At 38.5% G+C, this 22,740-nt stretch overlaps 1 protein-coding gene across 7 annotated transcripts; it reads right to left on the bottom strand.

The window, feature by feature from the left end:
• Nucleotides 1-1,392: 1,392 nt before the first annotated feature.
• Nucleotides 1,393-22,737, bottom strand: SMARCE1 (SWI/SNF related, matrix associated, actin dependent regulator of chromatin, subfamily e, member 1). 7 transcript variants are annotated; one of them, XR_007473668.1, is made up of 12 exons: nucleotides 22,237-22,734; nucleotides 20,190-20,241; nucleotides 19,969-20,012; nucleotides 16,929-17,033; nucleotides 11,744-11,824; nucleotides 10,008-10,139; nucleotides 9,574-9,745; nucleotides 6,192-6,364; nucleotides 5,575-5,676; nucleotides 4,708-4,918; nucleotides 2,824-3,472; nucleotides 2,389-2,524 (listed from the first exon to the last, which is right to left on the bottom strand). XR_007473668.1 is itself a non-coding variant. In XM_004282773.4 (11 exons), exons 2-11 carry the CDS (start codon nucleotides 20,194-20,196, stop codon nucleotides 2,316-2,318), a joined length of 1,236 nt encoding a protein of 411 aa, XP_004282821.1. In that variant the 5' UTR covers nucleotides 20,197-20,241; nucleotides 22,237-22,729; the 3' UTR covers nucleotides 2,252-2,315. The 7 variants fall into 7 exon arrangements, 5 of the variants coding, with proteins under 5 accessions (XP_033266993.1, XP_004282821.1, XP_049558441.1 ...); XM_004282773.4 differs by lacking the exon at nucleotides 2,824-3,472 and having other exon boundaries at nucleotides 2,252-2,524; nucleotides 22,237-22,729; XR_007473667.1 differs by having other exon boundaries at nucleotides 2,824-4,918; nucleotides 22,237-22,733.
• Nucleotides 22,738-22,740: the final 3 nt, after the last annotated feature.

Here is a 22,740-nt window from a genome sequence, read left to right as displayed (position 1 = left end):
CATAAAAGACATGCTTGTTGACAAATGGGGAAAGATATGACACTTGAAAATTCTGTAAGAAAACTGGGGGACTGTCGGGGATTCCCCTCTCTTCCGTTTGTTGTTAAAAATTAATAAAAATGTAAGCCCTCAAACTTTACGCATTCATACTCAAAACAAATGCATTAAAAATCATGGCTATGTGGAGAAGTAAGGGGACTGAAAGTAGTTCAATCTATTTTACGGTTGAAACAGGCTCAGAGAGTTTAAGTGACATGCCCAATGCCTATAGGGGATATGGAAAACAAACAAAGACCTTGACTATATGCCACATTCTCAAAGAAACTAGGGAACAACTCAAACATTGGTGGTTTCTGTTATCACTCTGACAAGAAGGTATTTTAATTCACTTTTCCCGCCCTGAGTTAAAGGCTGCCAAATCCCATCTTAAGTTTCGATCCGTTGCTGTAGCATCATACGGGCAGGCTTGGTCTAGATATCCTTGTTTTCCCTGTGCCATCTCCAGCTCAGCAAAAGAACCACTTCCATCCTCTTAAGAGACTTCAGTACCAGGGTAATAATGTGACATCTTGATCTGGTACTGTTTTCCACCCATATTAACAACTGCTCTACCCAGTTTTGACAAGTTACTGAAAAGGATATCCAGTTTGTTGGGGATGAGCTGGCTGAAGTTCTTAGCCCTATGACGCCCTACACCCAGAACTGATAAATTAGTTTTTGATTCAGAAAGAAACATTCCATGTGTTTTTAAGAAAAACAGGTATCAAGGGGTGTTTCCGCCCAATTTTGTCTCCTTTCCTCCTCTCTCTCAGGAGGCCCAACAGAGTGGAGTCACAGTCACTGCGTGCCGTGAGCTCAGTAGCAGTGAATTCACTATAAATTAAGTTTTGTCCATATAGAGAAGTTATCTACATGTAAGCACAGGGCTTACCTTTATTCACTTGGCCATATATTTTTTTTCAATGTAAAAAAAGTTTCTCATATGTGTATGTAGAAACTTATCACTTTACTTTTGGAGTCAAAGACTGTATGTGACATGACTATAATATGAGGAAACTAATTTTCACAAGTGTCTTGTACATATGAACTTACTACTTACAGCAGTTCACAGAGTTGGGTGAGTCGGGGCCTTATCTCGAGAGGCAAATTCGTAACAATTGTGAGAGGCCACTCCCTACTGTCACTACATTATAATAATGAAGTTACAAGCTTGTGTTGCATAAACATATTTAGTGCATTAAAAACACTGAGACTCTTTTTTCCATTTTTTTTTATTACATTTGGACCTTTAAGAAACATATACCACCAGTTATACCACTATTCAGTAAAAATCTATTCTAGTTTTTGGAATGCATATGTGTCACAAACTATCTTGCTTCTGGTCTCTAAGACTTTACTAAGAGTTTATCAAAAAGGTAGGCTCTGATCTACGGGATCCTGAGCCTTGAGGTTTTAAATGTTTTGATTATTGTAAAACAATTTCCAGTGGATGAACTTAATTCCCAGCTGTTTTTCTTCTAGAATGGGCTAATCATTTTGAAGTTACTTCCTCCATTGCAAGAATATTCAATTCCTTCAGCTTTGTGATCTATTCTGTCTTTGGAAAACTTGGTAAAAAAGTAATTTTCCCCCGCTGTACAATAGGGATGAATTCACCAGAACATATCCAATATTAATTATAACAAAAGGCAGTATAGATAAATGTATATGTGTCATGTTCACTTTAATGACTATTTCATAAGCCAGTAACTATGAAGACTATTTCTGGATCAATACAATCCAAGTGTTGGCTGTAGGTACACAAAACACCTTAACACAACTCTTGGTATCTGACATTGATTCAAAATAAAAAAAGGGTAAGTGAACTCACACAACTATGTTTTCAAGAAGCTACTCTCTGTGGAAGCAAACAGGAAAGGGGCCCTTCAGGAAGCTGTTGATGGGCACTGGGAAGGTTTAAAGCTATGGCTTTGGGAAGCACCCAAGTGAGCTGTAGGAAGGCATTTGTAAGAGTAGATTCTGCAGCATCAAAGGATACTTCTCTAAAAGAGGTGGGCATTTTCTCAATTAATTTAAATTCTGAGGCTTTCAACAGTTGAGGGCTAGAAACAAGATCCAAAGAAAAGAATCATCTTCTTCCCGCTTAAGAAAGGTGACTGTGCCATTCAGCTCATGATGCTAAATGGTCCAAAAGCCTTTGGTGGTATGATATGGACAAGATAAAAATTAATACACAAACCACATAACACCATTAAAACTCGAAAAACATTTTTTCATTTAAAAAAGTATTTAGAACACATAAAACAAGGCAACATTTATTCTTTTTTCCCGTCTTCTGGTACGGGGTCTGTTGGTGCTTCCTCCACAGTTGCACTGTTGCTCTCTGAGCCAGTGTTACTATCACTGGTCCCTTCCTCTGCCAGACTGTCCACCCCCTCCTGCCCGCTCTCCTTGTCCTCAGGAGTAGACGTGCCTTCTTCACCATTCTGTTGGCTTTCCGTCGTTTCTTCAAGGTGTGTCTCCTCTGTAATCACACATTTGTCACTGTTAGTTCCAATACAGAAATTCCCTCTTCTAATTATGCTGACAGTCCAGAGCTGCAGCATCCGATGATAAGGCAGCCACTCACCACATATGGCTACTAAGCACTTGATATGAGCAAGTGTGACCGAGGAAAGAACTTTTAGCATGTTTAGAACAATTTGGGATTTGGAAACAATCTACTTTTTAACTGTAAATTTTGAAATCTAAATACAGATCAAGTATTTCTGCTGAAAATTTAGCTTCCAAATTTTGATGTGCTCTAAGTCTAAAAATACACACCGGATTTTGAAGACTTATTAAAATTAATTTCACTTAAAAGATTTCATTGGGCTTCCCTGGTGGCGCAGTGGTTGAGAGTCCGCCTGCCGATGCAGGGGACACAGGTTCGTGCCCCGGTCCGGGAAGATCCCACGTGCCGTGGAGTGGCTGGGCCCGTGAGCCATGGCCGCTGGGCCTGCGCGTCCGGAGCCTGTGCTCCGCAACGGGAGAGGCCACAACAGTGAGAGGCCCGCGTACCGCAAAAAAAAAAAAAAAAAAGATTTCATTAAAAAAATGTCAGTAGTAGAAAATTTATAATTACACAGTGACTTATATTTCATTTCTATTGGACAGTGCTCTTGTGAAGTGCTTGGATTTAATGAGTGAGAAAGCAGGTATGGAAATGGTATAAGGCTGATATTTAAAGTACTTTGTTACAAGTCACGCTGGGCTGTTTTCTGTTATTGCTCTAATAGTCTTCAGAACAATCTTCTTCAGTTCTTTTTCTTCAGCTAGAAGGATGAAATCTGAGTAAAGACCTAGGCATGCTCTATTCATAGATGACAAAACAGAGGCAAGGCTGAGTATTCTAGCTGCAAAATGAGCCAAAGAACCATGCTCTAATTCTCAAGCTCTTGTTTTAACCACAAAATGTGTTCACGCTCCAAATCTGTTAAGATAAAAAACATGTTCACACAAAACAGAGAAAGGTTCAGATAATAAAACTTAAAATCTGACTATCTGAAATGTTAATCTGCTGAATCACTCTGTAGAAATATCTGGTAAAGATACTATATTCTACTTAATGTTTTCCAGATGTCAAATCAGAAGTTGTCGGTTGAGCACCAAGTATGACTATGGTCCCTCTCACTTCTTGTAATGATGGTCCAGGGAGCCTTTGATTGTGTCTCCCATACTTTCAGCTCAGTTCTGTTTATTACACAGTGCACTGCGCAGGGTCAAAACAGTGCCAGAAAGTAGAGTGATCTCAAAATTTCAAGCAATAATCAATTTAATCAGTACTTCATGTAAGCTGTGTTATTGTTTGCCTTGAGGAATGCTTTTAATCAGGAAAATCAGTAGAACAGAAGTATGAATTGTTCCAGGATGGGGTCAACAAATGCTTTCTACAAAGGCTAGATAGTAAATATTTCAGGTTTTGTGGGCCAGGCAGTCTCAGTTGCAACTACTCAACTATACTGTTGTAGCCCCAAAGCAGCCACAAACAATACGTAAATAAACGGTTCCAACAAAACTTTATTTACAAAAGCAGGTGGCAGGCAGGATTTGGCCTGCAGGTTTTATTTGCCTAACTCCGTTCTAGGACACCAGAGACGACACTGATCTTAAGAGCAATGACCACATCTTGTTTAAACAATTTTAGCAATAAACGTTAAAATACTGAGTGCCAATATCATGTCAAGTGCAGTAATGATGATTTTATGTACATTTATCCTTGGGAACTCACTCTCAGAGGCAGGTGCTAGAATACTTGCAAATGAGGAAACTGATATTAAGTAACTTACCCAAAGTCACAGTGCTAGCAAATGGTGAAGCAGTGTTAGACCCAGATCTGTCTGACTCCCGGGCCAGCATCCTTAACCATTAAACCATTATACTTTATATTCCCAGGAAATGACATGACTCAATCTGGGCAAACAACCAAGACCTCACACAGCAAGACTAAAGACAACACACCACTGCTGTTTTGTACCAATACCAACATTTTTAGTGGACTCTACTGTAAGAGATTAAGATTTTGAAAGAAATGGGTAGTATATGGAGAATAATTCAAGAGGCAAGATCAACAGAGTGACTTCTGAAAAGCACTGAGAAAGGAAAAGCAGAACTAAAGACAGCTGTAAAAACCCTCGACATTTACTTCAGTATCAACTGAAAGGTTACCTGTCTCCATCGGAATGCTCTCGTCTTCTTTCTTTTCTTCGGTCTTATTAGCTGCTGGCTCCTCCTCAGGAACAATACTGCTCTGGCTGCGCTCAGCTTGCTCTGCTGCCTCTTTCTCCCTTTCCTCCTGCCTTTTGCGAGCCTGTTCCTCGGCCTGTGCAATTTCAGCTGCAATTTTTTCCATATCCACTTCTACTTTCAAACCACACAACTAGCAGTCAGAAAACAGAACCCAAAAAACTCTCTTAGTAATGTTCTTTTCTTACAATCTCTGAACCAGAGAAATTGTTTTAAAAGTGGGTTTTCTTGGCTAAGAACTATATACATATATATGGCAGAAAAAAACATGGTTCCACGTCCTCTCTGAAGCCCTTGGGTCTACAGGAAAGTTGCCCTAGCACGCCACATAACATCAAGTATTACAGAACAGCTGGTGAGACAATGCTGAAAGTTCTGGATTATACTCAAAGCTTCCATTTTATATTTCAGGCGGCCAAACACTAGATTTACTTGTTTTCATACAAAGTGCAAACTGTAAACTACAGCTAATGGAGACATTTGATGAATAAACTGCAATGAAATGAAAATAATTCACAACTGCATGAGAGTTTAAATTAAAACCTCAGAGGGTTCTAGGGTCTAAGGCCTAGTACATATGTGTGTACTATATGATATTTCAAACCTATTGCAACTCTACCAGAAAATGGAAATTATTTCATAAAGCAAAGACCTTGCCAGTTATAGCAAAGTTAACCCTGTTTCAAAGTGAACAACGTTCCATGAAATCACTATTTTGGAAAAAAGAAAGAGGAAAAAAAAAGTAACAGACACAGTGAAAAAAGTATAGTTAACACATTAAATTTATACCCTTTTAAGTTCATTGTTAAATGAATCTGTGCTTTCCAGGAATTTCCTCTTCTTTTCTTGGTGTCGCTCCTCTATTTGAAGAAGTTCAGCTTCTAGTTTTCGCTGTAAAACATAAGGTCAGGTTTTGTTACTACTGAATTATTTTCTCTAAAGCAAACGTCAAACACAGAAAATGTCTCATTTTTTTTAATGGTCCACACGTTCTCATAGTGTGATAAATGTTTTGAATTTTTAATTTATTTATTACATAATGTATCTAGCTAAGATTTTTAAAATGTAAAATGCAGCATAGAGGGAATGACTGATTAATAAGTATATGTTGGAGAATACTGTTTCAGGCCTCAGCGATTTTTTGGAAAAGAAATATTTAGTACATCAGTAAGAGCTGACAGGATGTCTCAAAATTCTTAATGGGTATGCTTTCTGTCAAAAGGCTCTACGTTACAGGTTTAATGACAAACTTATTAAATCTCTGGGAAAGGTCTACTCCCTCCAGCCTCTTCCCTGAATCAGGAACAGGTCAGACTGAACATAAATATTTAACAGGCACACTGATGCATGGTATAGGATCAGGTCACCTGGCACCTGGGGCATAATAAAATGCTTTGTGACTCTACCTGATGAACCATTAAGGACTGGACCTGTCGTTTGAGGACCTGCATTCTAGCTGTTGTGACAACAGACCGAACATCTGGCACCACACTCTCACTAAGGATTTCACTGATGAGGCGGTGATTTCTCTGGAAACGGGCGGTAGCTGTGTGCTTCATTGAAAAGCCATCATCATAATCTGGAATAAACAAAAGGATCTGGAAATTAGGTCACCAACTACCATCATCAGGAGAGCGCAACAGCGTTCACACTTAGTTGCCAAGGAACCACGGCCGTCACTGGTCTAACAAAATCTAAAATAAATCTTTAAGTTATGATGTGCATCTGGGAAGATGTGGCTGAAACGCAAATGAAATACAACCATGTGTCTCTGGCCTGGAAATCAACGTGAAGGCTGCACTGACAGCAAAACAGATTTTGCCAAATGTCTCACTTTTGGGGTAGTAATTTAAGGCTTTTACAACTGATGATACACAGGAACTGGGTGGTGTCTTTGTCACTGTAGCACTTTAAAGTAAGGAAAGTGCCCACTGCAGAGAAAACATTATCTCTAGCAATATTCAGTTTCCCAGATGGGCATATATATTTTATAAGATTAAAATACCACTAAAGCCTTAAAAACGTTTAATTCTAAATTTCACTTTTAATTTTTATCAATTTACACACACATACATTTGTTGTCAGTGTATGAAGGTATATTACATGCTGTTTTCATCCACTCAAGTGCATATACATATAGTATGGATCTGGTTTACAAGCTTATTCTTAATAGCTATTACCTTTGCTCTATCACTACCAGTTTTTGACGTATCTGCTAACAACCTGTGCTATTATTTACTTAGTAGTTTTATTTAAATCAACTTAAAAAAAAAGAGCTTCCTCTTAAGCAATACACATTAAAACAAAAGTTCCTCTCTGAACCACCTAACCATCTTAGTGTGCCGTCAGAGGTGGGGGACCACAGTTTAGGAAACTGCTACAAAGGGTCAAATTGTGCTGCTATGTCAGTTTAGCACGTCCCTTAATTTGGGTGCTTAAGTAGTTCCTAAAACTCTTATTACCAGAAACACCACCGCTACGAACTGTTGTGCAAATTGCTTTTTGTTTCAAGTAATTTCTTTAGGATATATACTTCTGAAATTAAAATTACTGGAATAAAACAAACTGTGACCTTTTTACTTCTTTTTTTTTAAAGAAGATGTTGGGGGTAGGAGTTTATTTATTTATTTATTTTTGCTGTGCTGGGTCTTCGTTTCTGTGCGAGGGCTTTCTCTAGTTGTGGCAAGCAGGGGCCACTCTTCATCATGGTGCGCGGGCCTCTCACTATTGCGGCCTCTCTTGTTGCGGAGCACAGGCTCCAGACGCGCAGGCTCAGTAGCTGTGGCTCACGGGCCCAGCCACTCCGTGGCATGTGGGATCCTCCCAGACCAGGGCTCGAACCCGTGTCCCCTGCATTAGCAGGCAGACTCTCAACCACTGTGCCACCAGGGAAGTCCTCTTTTCACTTCTTAAGGGAGAGTTTTTCATATTCACACTTAAGACTATATACATTTGTGCTAGGTTATCCATCTAGGTTACCTTTCTTTTTCTTCTTTCATGTGTATGTCCCCAGTGTTGACCACTGGACTGGTAGGGGAAATAAAGTCTTAAAAATCTGGGCCTGTCTTTCTTTGCACTTTAGTTGTCTGATTTTTTTTCTTTTTTGGAGGGGGGGGTAGGTTTATATTTTCTAATTTATCTAATTTATCTCTAACTTTATCTCATGAATATTCTCTTTCTAAAATGTCAGTTAAAAAAGACTTCACTGTCTTGTGTGGATAACTACGTATGTTTTGTAGGCCTTGTAGGTCTTCTTTGTTAAAGTGAGCAGCTGTTGTACTCGTGGATGTGCTGCCTTTCTCTTGGTTTTATGTACATTTCCACCTCCCAAGTCTTCCTCTTTCTACTCAGTTCTGAGGGATAAGGTCCAAGGTCTAAAGTCATTCTTATCCTGATATCTTAACTATTACCATCCTTTCTTATTAGCAACTCTAATATCCTATTTTAAACTTAAAAAACATAATGGGCAGAAGTCTGAGAAACAGAGAAAAGGACTCTCTTTGAAGACTGTTCCTAAGTGAAGCTCTTTCAGTCCTTCTCAGTGTTCCTGCTGTTACCTTCCACCTGTGAAAACTTCAACTGATTTCTACTTACGTCTTCTATGTTGCTAGCCTTTGTTTCCGATTATTACTGACCCCCATCCTTCCAATTATTTGTAGACTGGATCTTCTATTTTTTTTAGTTCTGTATATTTTCTTGCACTAATTATCCAATTTAAGCAACTAAAGTTTGCTTACACTACTGTGTCTTTAGCACTGATGATTCTGCTTAACATGCTATATTGTTTCTATTCCCTATTCTGTTTTCTATATTTATTATTATATTTTGTATTTATGAGAATATTTGTCAATATCCCAGTCCTTTCTTTTAAAAACTCATTTTTGTTTTTCTCTCCTTTTAAGTATATCAGTTTATTCATGTCTTTAGGTGGTATTATTGCTTCCTTTATTAAAGGTCTCTTCTTTAAGGTCTTACAAGCCTTTTCTTTGTTACTACTACTTCTTTAAAATGGGATCTTAAATTATCTTCTAGATGCTTTTGTTGCTTGCAGCTAGAGCTTCCAACCTTTACCACATCACAGCAGTACACGAAGGAAATATCTGTATCGCATGCTTGCTGTGTGGATGAGTATACTCACAGCTGGAGGTGGCTAGCTCTGAAGCTCCTTGCAGCTTCAGACCCTGCATGGCTACAGAGAACCAACCAGAGGTACAAAAGCACACCTGCAAACTCTTCGTGGAATGCCAACTAGGAAGCTCTGCTCTGTGTGCGGTGGCGTGTGTGTGTATAAAGTTTGTAGGTGCGCACCCTCCTAAGTGTCATCATGAGTTGTATTTATAAATTCTAGCTGGATTTCTGAATTAACTAGAAAAGAAAGTTCATAATGCCTCTTCCCACTCATTAACTTTCTCCCTTAAGAGCCTTTAACTCAGCCAATTTAGGGAACCAATAAGAAAGTAGAATATAACTTGAAGGCATTTAACTTTTTAAAAGCAGTTGAGGTAAAATTCTGATTGTAACTAAAAAACCCTCCATGCATTCTGAGTACAAAGGTTTTGATAAACGACAGGTAGTTTTTGCTATCTTCTACACTAAAAAGGGTGTTTCTTTATCTTTGGGAAGTTCACATACAAATATTAATCAAAATAATTATTCCAAATATTGAAATGGCACTTAAATTATGCTTTGTTTCCATTTAGAATAGGAAATAAAACTTGAGATTTCTCATATTTTAATTCTCAGAGAAAGCATAAACAAAGCCCCACTTTTTTTTTTTTTTTTTTTTACCATCTGGATCTTCAGCAGGCTGAATGCTCATGTAAGGTTCTCCTTTCTCCATGCGAGACTGTCTCTGTCGACTTTCTTCCTCTAAAGCAGCTTCTGCACGACTTTTTGCATTTATGTAAGCAAGGTACGCGGGGGAATTATGATAGGCCTTCATAGATTCATTGTACTCTATCTGAAAGTCAAATGTTTTCAGTTTTAGAATTGACATTTTGCAGGTTACAATGAATACTTATATTACCTCATTTGAATATCAAAAGACATGATAATGATCTCCTTTTTACAGACAAGGGATCTGAAGTCTTAGAGAAATTAAGTGACTTGACCCAGGCAGACAATGACTCAGTTGTCTGATTAGATCTTATATTTCTTTTATAAATGATAAGGCAAGTGTTCATGAATTTTCTATTGTACCCATCCCTACAGTCCCATTCTACCTTTTCTGCTTCGTATTCGTTTAAATATTCTTGTTTTTCTTCATCAGTGAGATCTCGCCACATGCCACCAATAATCTTGCCAATCTCCCACAACTTTAGGTCAGGGTTGGAAGCCTTTACTTGGTCCCAGACCTTGAAAAGGACAAACAGTTGAGATTTCAGTATTGATGCCTAAAAATAAAGACCTTTAAAAATACTTTTTAATATAGAAACCTTCAATCATCAACAAAGGCAGAGGCAATAGTGTCAAATCCCCGTGTTCTCTTCAGCCTGCTGCAGTAATTATCGAGTCCTCTGTCAGGTTACTTTAAGGCAGATCTCGGATATCTCCAATCACTGCAGACACTTATGATGAGCTAACTCAATAACATAGTCTTATGTCTTTCTAAAAATTCACGAGAGTTTAGAAGGAATATGGTTACTCTGCATAATATAATACACCATATTGTCAAATATATGTATAATAATTCTGACCAAAAATTTTAAAATTTCTAAATAGTGGTGAAAATCAATACATGCTCTTGTCTTTAATAAAGATATCAGTTACACTTGCTATTTTAAGAGTAATGGAGGTTCATACCATATGACCCAGCAATCCCTCTACTGGGCATACACCCTGAGAAAACCATAATTCAAAGAGTCATGTACCACAATGTTCATTGCAGCACTATTTACAACAGCCAGGACATGGAAGCAACTTAAGTGCCCATCGACAGATGAATGGATAAAGAAGATGTGGCACATATATACAATGGAATATTACTCAGCCATAAAAAGAAACGAAACTCAGTTATTTGTAGTGAGGTGGATGGACCTAGAGTCTGTCATACAGAGTGATGTAAGTCAGAAAGAGAAAAACAAATACCATATGCTAGCACATATATATGGAATCTTAAAAAAAAAAGGTTCTCATGAACCTAGGGGCAGGGGAGGAATAAAGACGCACACATAGAGAATGGACTTGAGGAACGGGGAAGGGTAAGGGTAAGCTGGGACGAAGTGAGAATATATACACTACCAAATGTAAAACAGATAGCTAGTGGGAAGCAGCAGCAGCATAGCACAGGGAGATCAGCTTGATGCTTTGTGACCACCTAGAGGGGTGGGATAGGGAGGGGGGGAGGGAGATGCAAGAGGGAGGGGATATGGGGATATATGTATGCATATAGCTGATTCACTTTGTTATACAGCAGAAACTAACACAACACTGTAAAGCAATTATACTCCAATAAAGATGTTAAAAAAAACAAAAACGAAAAAAGAGTAATGGAGGTTCATCACCAAAAAAAAAAAAAAGAGGAAAAATTCAAGGAAGTATGAAGAAAATAAAAATTACCATAAGCTTATTGTTTAGAGATAACCATTGTCTTCTAGGCTTTTTTTAAATTCAAACTAGCATGTATTTGCTATTATTTTTATAAAAATAAGATACTAGTACATGTAGTCTTGCATTCCTTTTTTTAATAAACATTTTTTATGTCATTAAATATTCTCCAAAAGACTACATAAGTAACACTGGCTACATAACTTTGCTTTAAGTATTTTAACTGTTTATTTAATCATGTTCTTGTTGGATTTTAGTTCTGGAATTTAGAACTAATTTCTTTAAAAACTGCAATTCTGTATCTTTTCCTCTGACTATGCACAAAAAAGCTGGCTAAGCCAATCTGAAACCTGACATAAAGCCAAGAGCAAGGACGGCAGTCCTCACTCCCTCCTGGCCCCTGAGCACCTACCTTTCTGCTGTACCGCATGTAGGGCATCAGCGGCTTATCTGGTGGCTTTGGGGGTTTTGGAATCGTAATACCAGAGGATGCCTAGGAAAGAGTTAAATACATTCATTACTCAACTGCAAGAAGTTCACCAGCAAACTGAAAAGAGAGTCCCTTAAAAAATGCTAATGCGCCTTTCTTCTACTCGTCCATGGATACAAGATTCTTATATTTTCTCCACTGAAAATAGCTATCACTGCAAATTCAGAAATGTTCACATCAGAAGAAAATAGAGAAAATGACTTTAGGCACATAATTTTTTAATACGTTACTTAGCAGTTTATTGCCACTGCTTTGACAACCTGGCTGTAAGAACAAATAAAATATTATACAATAATTCATACATCGAAAATATATGGTTATATATCAGATGTCCCACGTTTAGGACATTACCTGGCACCCTTTTATTTTACTTAATTTACCATTACACATACAGTCAACACTTGATTACCTCACCGGAAGCTGAACCCATTCAGCACTTACCACACCTTATACTGCCTACAGGGGACTACTTACTATTTGCACCATTTCAGGAACACACCTCCACATGAACAACCGCCACCACCGCAAACCCTATTTCCTAGGTTCAAAAATGGAAAACGGAAAAACCCTTCTTAGCTCCTTTATTATGACTAGAGATTTTACTTTTCTGAAGGTTCTATGCCCATATCTAGTGTCTTGTTTTATAAAGGAGATCAGGAAGTGTGAACTGAAGTCATGCCTTTTTTTATTCCTAATCACAGTGGAGGAGTGAACAAGTTTACCAGGAACAGAGAAATGGCAGAAACAGGGCCTGATTAAGTTACTTTTGAGACCTTATATCAAGAAACTCCATTTAATTTTTAAAAAATGCTGGTTTTGTGGGGAAGACACAGAAAGAAAGGGAAAGGAAAACAGAACAAAAGGAGGCGAGGAGACTGAAAAATAGTTTTAAAAAGGTAAAGAAGAAAGTGGGTGAGAGACAGAAAAAAGGGAAAGAAAGAGGAGAGATCAGCTCTTTCTAAAAGCCAAATCTAGGCAAGATAACAGATAGCTCCCAGTGGGCACCCCACACATCTCCAACGAGCGAGCGCTGCTGCTGCACCTACTCTCATCTCTACACGCGTGGCTGCATTTGATCAAGGACCCAGAATCAAATCATGGCTGAATCACATTTGTTTCTCCCAAATTTCTGGGAGACTCCTGATACTGATCCTCCTTCCCAGGCTCGGGGGAAGAAGAGCTGGCTTCACTCTAGTGACCAAAAGACAGGAATCAGCAAATTCTTGCAAGAAAACTAAGGTGCCATTTTGTTTCCTTGCCCTGATGTTGCTGTTGTGGTAAAACCGGAGGGAAACCCCTCCATTCTGGGCTGAGACCCCAGTCAACCTTATTTTTCATGCAAGGGCTCCGGGAATAGTGTGTTGGTACCTGCTTCCACCACTTTCCAACAGTACTTCTTCCTGTGAGGAGCGTCTCCCTCCCTCCCTCCATACTTGTCCATTAACTCTGCTTCCTCTCTGCTTCTTCACACATGAACTTATCAGAACGTATTTCTCCTCTGAAGCAGTATTTCCCTTCTTTCCACTCCTCCCACGTATTCTTAGCACACCTCATGCTGATGCTCATGTAGACAGACTCTGTTTTTAGCCAGCAGTGGGCAACGGGGTGAAGTGAGCCATGGGGGATGGAAATTGTCAACAGTGGTGGTATGAACAGCCACTAGGAGATCTGTCTCAGGGCTGTAGGAGTTCTCTGGGGGAGGGGGGGATTTCTACAAAGCTAACCCTACGTCATGAATTCAGAGCAAGTAACACATAAAAGTCTGATTCTTCATAAAGTTATTAGAAAGCACTTCCAATTTATATCCAACACAAACCTTCAGAATTCCATGAAGTAGGTTACAAATAAAGTTGGAATTGTGCCAATAATTGAAGTTGGTAGACCTCTGTTAACAATTTTTTAAAAAAGAGGTAAAGAATTCTAAAATGTTTATGCTTTAATATGTGAAATTAAAACACTTTAAAAAAATTACAGTAATATTTGCTCTTCGATATTTTTCAAAGAACTGTATTTTATAACAATGAATTTGCTTATTTCTCTTCTTTTCTCCCAAAGGAACATGTTGAGGTGGTATTTTCATTACACTGACCAATTTACAAATACAAGGAAAGCAAAACCAAACCCAAAACAATAACAACATAGTTAAATTCTAGCTGGTTTTCAGGATATTAAAGGTTTATATCACTAAACACCCCTAATTTATTAACCATCTCAAACAGATATCTTTCTACAATTTCTCAAACATTATTCTTTAAAAAAGAAAAAAGAAGCAGTCTGCACTGAACACAATTATAATCACTGCTTTGCTATAATCTTCTAGTTTGAGGTATGAAACCTGCTGGCCCCTTTATTAAATGGTCTGGTGGTTATGCTTTTGGAGGGCATGTCTCCTTTTTTAGTGGTTTCTTTCCTTGCTGCTATCAGGAAACCTACCTCTAGCAGCAACTGTCCCTCTTTCCAACTGGCAATGAGTTTGGAGAAAACTAATTATGCTTGTTAAAACTGTGCTTACAATAGAGTAAGATCCTGGGAACCTCCTATGAATAAAGCCCATGATTTTGTGAAATTCTGGCTACTCAGAGATTTTTGTTGTTTCTTCCCATTTTTCAGCTGTTTCTCTGGTAGGATCTTATCTAAGGTTTTCTTCTGGGATGGAATTTCCATTAAAGCACAGAAATGAGCTACTTTTAACATTTGGTCTTGATCTGTCTTCACACCTGTACTTGAGAATGTTAATCATCATCTGATGAAGAACTGACCAGAAGTGAATTCCATCTCATAGCTACCATATGTTGAAACCAAAAGGTTTCAACATGCTATATATAAAATGTTTATTGTCTGAAAACCATTCAAGTGTACTGGAGTCATCGGGAAAACCCGATGTTCTGTGGACGCTACAAGAAGCTATTCACAGGGTGTCACCGAATCATTCCTTCAAATCGATGACTTAAGGCGATTTGCAGGCAGTAATACCAAAGAGGAGCCCCCCACCCCCCAAAAAAACACATAAGTGAGGTCATCTTAAAGTAACACTTTTATAAAGGTCAAAATCAGATCTACTGAGTCCTAACAGAGCTTAAATTATACATATATAGTAGTATAAAACTTTAGGCATAACTAATTTTCATAGAGAATGATTCAATGACCTGAGAGGTCACTAGAAGTTGAAGGGGCTGGGATTAGCACAGGCTAAAAGCCTCCACATTTTCTAGGCTCTTCAAGTTAAGTCTACAGAGCACTTTGATTACACTTCATTCTGGTGTTGAGAGAACAAATAATACAAAGAAAACCACCATAAAGAACCAGAAGATCAATGTTTCCATGCTCAACAGCCCTCCTATACTAATCTACCCTGAAGCTAGTACCTACCCCCAAACACTGGGTTCTAACACCTGAAAGAAAGAATGGGGAGAAACAGATAACTTGCTGAGGCCCCGAGACAGCAACTGCACTTTCCTATTCTTAGTAAGTCTCCATTGAATGATCTCACTTTGTTAACAAAGAAATCCCACAGATACATCCAAGTTAAGAACAAAATGCTTACAGAAACTGAAATACAAATGATTCTAATATTACAGTTACCACCATTTCTTTTCCATTAACATAGATAATCAAGAGCTGACTGTATAGAGCTATTAAAATGTAATCATTCTTTTGTTTACTGCCCATGAATAATTTTCTGTATTAACATGAATGGTCCAAAATCGATTCTACTCCTCATTTAAATTAAAATATTCTTTACCATTTGATAACTTTGTGACCCGTTACACTTGTGAAACACATTCAGGCCAGGGAAAAACAAGTACCGATGCACATAAAAACTGTATGCATTGTGAAATGCATACATACACACACTTTGTCAGAATTCTTTTCAGATACCATGAAATATGCATGGCACATAAAACTTGATATGCTTATGAGGTACAAATTATGCAGAAACAATGAAAAATTTAGACAAACGAAACCTATCAAGCTAAGCAATATGCTTACCAAGATAGACAAACAGTTTGATAGGTACAAGCTTTCTGCTCTAGCCTGACTACAGGGTGAGAGGGCTTTTTGGAAGTCACAATAATTGAATTACTTATGAATACAGCAAACAAAAACCAGGTATTAAAAAGTTTACAGCCATTCTGGGTTGTATAAATTCTCACCAATACCACATTCCAATGTATGTAGGTATTTGGCTTTTGGATTTATTATTTATTTTTGGTAAAACATTTTTACAGTTGTTTCTTTGGTACCTAAACTTCCTTAAATGGACTTTAAGATGACTGTAAAATAAAAAGCCTTCCAACGGGAGGAACAATTCTCAGAGCTTTCTGACATGTTCTTCCCAGTTTATAATCCTCAAATTTGGCTTGAACAGAATTCTCCAATTCTTTCTTTAAAAAAATAAATAAATACAAATAAATAAATAAAATAAAATAGAAAGTCTGAATTACATCATCCAATTTTGGTATCTTAGGCTGATCATTTAAGTGAAACATCCTAAGTTTCAGAAATTATATCCTTCATCCTATGGATTATAAACACACTTCTAGCTGTAGATATCTATAGTCTGATAATTCAAATTAATTTCATTCAACTTTTGTTCTGCAATTCGTTGAAGTGACATTAAAATCTTTTTAGAGAGAAATGAATCTCAGTTAGGTCAACTGTTAAATCCAAAAGACAAATAATTATGTGCAGCAGTTCAAACTGGTAGGGCAGCTAGGCCTGTAAACCCAGCCTTTATTAAGAAACTAAGGTCTTGAGCCTAATGCCAATTACCTTAAATGAAAGATACTCTTCATCTCAAAAAGGGCATCTTAACCATAGGAAATTCTAGGTTTGTCTACATATAGTATTAGCATTAAGTGCCCAAGGCTTTATCTCTACCAACCACCAAACAGAATAAATTCTTTTCTTCTATATACATATCCAGATCTCACTATTTTTTCATTTTTCAGTGTAAGATTGTACAATGAATATTTAAAATAGTCTAAAAGCCAGGTTAAATTTTTTTTTTAAATGGCTGTGCTGATGATTCAAAGGACCTAACTCTGAAGGCATTTCTGGTCAATTCCAGTTGTTTGCTGGATGCTGTAATAGTTGATTCTCCTACCGTGACCCGGCTGTTGGTGCCCGGGTTCCCTCCCAGCCTGTAGTTGTTGTAGGCGAGATGACTGTATGGATTGTATCCCACAAACCCTGGTGTGCTGGGCATTTGCTGATGGAAACAAATGAGACAAAAACACGAATGAGAAATGAGCTCAAACGAGGAAAACACAGAAATGAAAAATGATCTGCATATGGCATGCAAAAGCAACCTGATTTTAAACAAGCAATGATGTGTTGTAACTGTTCTTTTTCTTTCAGTGAAAACCAGTCTGTGTTTTTTTTTTTTCCCCTCTCTTTCTGTCTCTTTGCAGGGGCCAGTGGTGTTCGTGTGAGTGTGAATATGTGTGCTTGTTTTTCGGGATAAGCAATGCACTGAAGTGTCTCAAACATTCAGGGTTACTTTATGGTCAATAGTATGAAATAACAACTTAGCGATATATGTCTGAGATAGGAAAGCTTGAAATGTGATAAGCTAGGAGTCTGAGAACACTTTACATGCAAAACAAAACATGATTTATTTGACAGTTATGTGAATGCCGCCAATGTATTATCTACCAAAAACAAAAACAAGAAATGAATCACTTTCAAAGACAGCTTTAAATCATTTTATATAGTGTGAGAAATGAGAAGAGATTCAAATCAGGAAGTCAGAAGTTGTCAATAGAAAAGAACATATGTGGGATTCAATGGATGTCACATACATGATTTCAAAACAAAGACTTGTAAGAAATGCATGGATTTCATTCTGAGGGTACTGTCTGATCTTTTTAACCCATTCTTTTATAGGCTTTCTCTTCCATCTCTTCTTTGATCCATCTTCCACAGGTCAATCATGAACAATTTCTGCATTTAGTTTTAATGTGAACTACTTTTCTTGTAGACAGACTTGAACTTTCTTTTCTCATCTAGTTTCCTGACAGCCCTAGCTCTTTCAAACCACAACTGCTCGTTGGAGCAACAGAATTCTTGGCTTTTGTAAATTATGTGTTGATGTGATCACAAATGGGCTCTTATATAGCAGTGCCCTTCTTGATTAATAAAATGACATCCAATGTTCATGAGAATCAAGGTATGATGCATAAAAAGGATGTAGCAAAGAGAGACCAAAAGTAAGGTATTTTACCTAATGAACCTCAATCAAAACAAGTGACAGTAATTTCATTTTAACATGCAATTGACAATACCAATGCTGAATTGTATAATAAACTTAACACATCCCAACTAAACTGTAGCTATTATAAACACAATTTTCTAAAACATGCCACTGCACATATCCTTAGTGTCCAAAAGAAAGACAGTCAAACAGATAATACATTTGATATTCTTTAGAAGAAAACTACTGATCAATTTCTAGTTTATGTAGTTATAGAAGACGCAAATCAAGCATACATAAGTAGGCAAAACACAGATGAAGTATCAAAGGCACAAAAGAAGTTTATATTACTTGGAGTGGTACATTTGGGTGGTAGTGGTGGGTGGAGCTGGTGATGGTGGTGGCAGAAGAAATGGAAAAAAAAGAAAGGAGGATAACTCATTTAATATCCATTCTGTTGGATGTCCTAACCCCTAGTCTTCCGTAGTTTATGTGTAAATGTGAAATTATAATGGTACAGAAGTATGACTAAAGAAAGGTAAAAATATCCCTTTCTACATTTAAGAAGTCATAGGGTTAGTTTCTGAGCTATTTTTATTATCTCAAAAAATCAAGTCTGTTTTCAAGATATTATATGCTGTCAGAGGCAGTATTTGCGTCAAAAAGACACCTTCAAAGTTGCATAAGCAATGATAATCACTATTCAACATTATGAGGCAGTAATGTAAGAAAATAAGGGAACTAAAAAAAAAATCGAAACTGAAATATTACAATTATACCGTTTCCAAAAATGAAGTACATGGTTAGCTCTTTGAGGTCAGGAATCTCAATTGTTCAACTCCACCTGTATAGCCATTAGCAGAGTGCCAAGGAAATGGTCATAAGAAATGTTCTTTGATTTAAGAAAAGAAACAAACCAAACACAGGACTTTAAGATCTACCAGAAGTAACTTTAGAAACTGTATGTTATATAAATTGAGCTGAGAAGATGTGATACAGTATCTCTTTTTTAAAAGCATCTTACTATGGAAAAATAAATTGTTGATAAACATAACTAAAACATACATCTGAGGGTTAGTAAATAAAACTAGTTTATCTAGTGGAGAAAACAAAAATTACACAAGGACCTAATTAGTAAACTAGCCAGAAATTTAGGGGTAGGGAGTATGGAAGGAGGGCTAACAGCTTTAAAGAACTTCTTTTGTAGGATATGGTCAATGTTAAGTGTTTTGGTTTTGTTTTTAAATAAAAAACCACAAGAAGTCCATTTCAGCAAGGCCTGAATGGTTACTGTTAAAACTGTTTTGTGGACTGGACAATTATTTTACATGCTGACCAAGCTGGGCCAGAGCTTGCTGGGTGAAAAAAATTAGTTCACGACTATCATTTAGGCACTTTGAAACATATCAATTCTCAGTCCAATAAAGCATTACTTATGGAGTAAAGTGAAACGGCAGGATCTGACCCATAGATAATGAAATCCTTACTTGAACAGCTTGAAAATAAACATTTACAATAAGCTATTATAGAACTGGAAGCTTTATTGTTTGATTTAACATGAAAATTATATACAGACAAGGACAGAAAAATGTAACCAGTTGAAGGTCAGGCTTAAAAATAATAAATGCCAGAACGAGCATTCATTTCATATTAACTTTCAAGACTCTTAATAGAGATTAACAAGAAAGAAATGTTAAACTTGTCACTTATTCCCAATTAAAAAAAGAACTGAGCATAGGAGGTTGGCATTTCAGTAGTATGTTTCTTTAAATGTTGGGGTTGGTTCAAGGTAAGATGCAGAGTTATTTTATTTAGTAGGAAGTGCTGTTTTTTTTAGCTGAATTTTTCATCCTGTTGCTGTGATGACTGAGTGACTGTCACTGGAAGACATCTGGGTTTTTGTATCAAGGCCAGACTTGGCTATTACATTAACAAGAAAATTAAAACTTACTGTTGCAGGAGCTGGGGTGGGAGGTGGGGCATAAGATGGTCTTTCTGTTTGAAAGAAAATAAATAACTTCTTGTAAACAACTGAGATATAATACTATGCAACAAAACTACCAATGGTCCTGTTTTGAAGAAAAAAAAAATGAGAGTATTTTGGAATTCCCATTTGCTAGGGCATTAGTCTCTTATTAATATAGATTGATAAATATAGAAAATGAAACTTACTTGACATTTTGGAAGATTAAGTTCTCAGTTCCTTAAGAATGAATCTGAGACACTAAAATAAAAAAAAGAAAAATAAAGAAAAATAATCAAAACTCAGCAAGCATAAGAGAATGTTTTCCTAAAGAATAGGGTAATTTAATTGGTATTTCTTAGTAAAATTACATTGTCTTCTAGTAATCCAGCCTTTTTAATATTTTACTAGTTCTTTAGGTCATTTGGTTGATCAGAATTAAATGACTAAAACAAATTGCTGGGGATATTAAAAAGTAAAATTAGACATGTACTTGCAAGTTTTTTTGTTTTTGATACTGAGCCAACTCTTGCATGGAAAACGTTTTGCTGATGCCATGTAAACATTTAATCAGACTGATAAAAATACAGTGACAATAGAATGTAATGTATTGTCAGGGCCTACCTCAACAAGGCCTACCAGATACTGACAGCTCCCTGATCAGCCGCAGCTCGGCCTTCCTTTTAGGATAACAACTTCTACTAAAATGGAGCACCATTTTATTCCTGGAGGCAGTGCAAAAGGTAACTGGTGTGACAATGAACTTTACATTCTCTTATAGTGGTAAACAGCTTTATAACTGCTGGGAATAAATTTTGAGAGTCTACCTGAAAAATTCTTATTACCCTTCTCAGCCCATTTCAAAATACATCTCCTCAATGGAGCTTTCTTGACAAATTACCTGTGCGGAATTAATTCCTTCCTCATCTGTACTCCTATCCAATTTACACAGATCTATGCTATCGTATTATACCTGTCAATGTGGGTATATAGTGTGCTGCTTAGAAACAGGGACCATTTAATTTATGATTGTAGTCCCTGTACCTAGCTCTTCTTTTTTTCTAGCTCAATTCTTACTAACTTTTGTCCTAGTATTACTAGCTCACCACATGACCATACACAGGTGAGCTTGTTCCTTACCTCAATATACGTCACACACTGCGTGTATAAAGAGACATTCATTTTTAGAAATAAGGCAAATAACTTTTATGACTACTGGAGTCCTTTCATCCAACATTATGCGAAACAAACATGATGTTTTTTGCTTCTGTTTTGCATTTTAAGGGAATTCCTGGAGCATTATGAATAAGAGGCCTGGTGCAGAACGAAATCGTTTATTTTCTCAATGGCCCAACCTGGGTCTCTCCCTCTCTCCTTAAGGAACAGGCAAGAAACCAGAGTCTGGTGCAGATTTCCTTCCTGCTCAAGTTCAGGTAGGCTGTCAACATCCACTAGGCCTTGCTGGGGGCAGCCCTGACAATAACTGTCACGAGCTCCCTGATATGTCACACTTTATTGCTAATACTTTAAAATTACTGATCTCCTCTGCTATACTATAAATTCCAAGAGCGACCTTGTGCATTTGTCCACCACCGGATGCATGCCCGGTGCCTGGCATAAAATCCTAAAGTATCTGTTGACTACCTTATACGGGACAGGCTTACTACTCACACCATCTGGTTTAACAGTCACAACTACCAACGAGATGTGTACTGCTATTCCCATTTTACAGAGAAGAAAGGGAGTCTCGGCGAGGGTAAGTAACTTGTCTAAAGACACACAGCCAGGAAGTGCCAGAGTTGGGTTTCAAACCCAGGTCAAACTGTTTCCGAGCTTTCGCTCTTCACTCTAAGCCACACCACGAGTGCTCAGGTCGCTGCCTGAACCGAGGGGAAACCACCTTTCCGGGGGTGAGGGACCACGGGCTTGGCTTGCCCCAAGGGCTTCCTCTGAGGTCGTTTCCTTTACGTTTGTGTGAAGGATGCACTTTCCCAGCGACTCTACTAAAGAGGAGTATGCAGAGGTGCTCTGACCAATTCCGCGGGGTTAGTGGAAGGGGCACATCTGGCCGCCCCGGAGGAGCCCCAGATGGCACCCTCGCTCCGCTAGGCCTCAGAGGCCGCAACTGGCCCCCGGCTCTGGCGCCGCGGCCAAGCCTGAACCCCAGCAACCCCCGGGGACTCGGGGTCGGGCCAAGCCGGGACCCCACGCCTCGCCACCCTCCCGACCCAGTCGAGCCCAGTCGGAAACACTCACCCGCGGGCAGAAAAAACGCCCGCAGCTCCGGCCTCGCTTCCCTTTGTCCCGCGCACGCCCCGCCCCTCTCGTCCGGAGCTTCCGCGCTCGCACTTTCAACACTCTTCTTAATTCCTTTCAAGGCTCCAACCGACTCTCTCAAGAAAAATAAGTCTTCTAGTGGGGACGCGGTGGTGCTTAGTACAATCAAGGATTTTTTCAGGCCCCATACGTTTCTCAAAACTCCCCGAATTTGGGTAATTTGCCAGCCGGGCGCCGATTCGTCACAGCGGAGAGAGCGGAGGTGGCCCGACCGCTAGGTAGGCCCAAACCCCGCGGCCGTTGAGGAGCGGGAGCAGCGACGGGTGACGCGGCGGGAGGTGCGAGGCTGCGCCGAGGGGAGGTGGGAGCGCGGCCTCAGCTTCCCCGCGCGGGGCCGGAAGGCAGCGGGAAGCGCGCCGGCAGCTAGCCCCGGAACCACTGTGGCCGCGAGGCCCGCGCGCCACTCCGGCCGGACTCAGGCCG

This window comes from Orcinus orca, chromosome 19 (genome assembly GCF_937001465.1).
Source record: "Orcinus orca chromosome 19, mOrcOrc1.1, whole genome shotgun sequence".
Classification (NCBI taxonomy): Eukaryota; Metazoa; Chordata; class Mammalia; order Artiodactyla; family Delphinidae; genus Orcinus; species Orcinus orca.
Note: the sequence above shows the minus strand (reverse complement) of the source record. Positions and strands in the feature narration are given on the sequence as shown.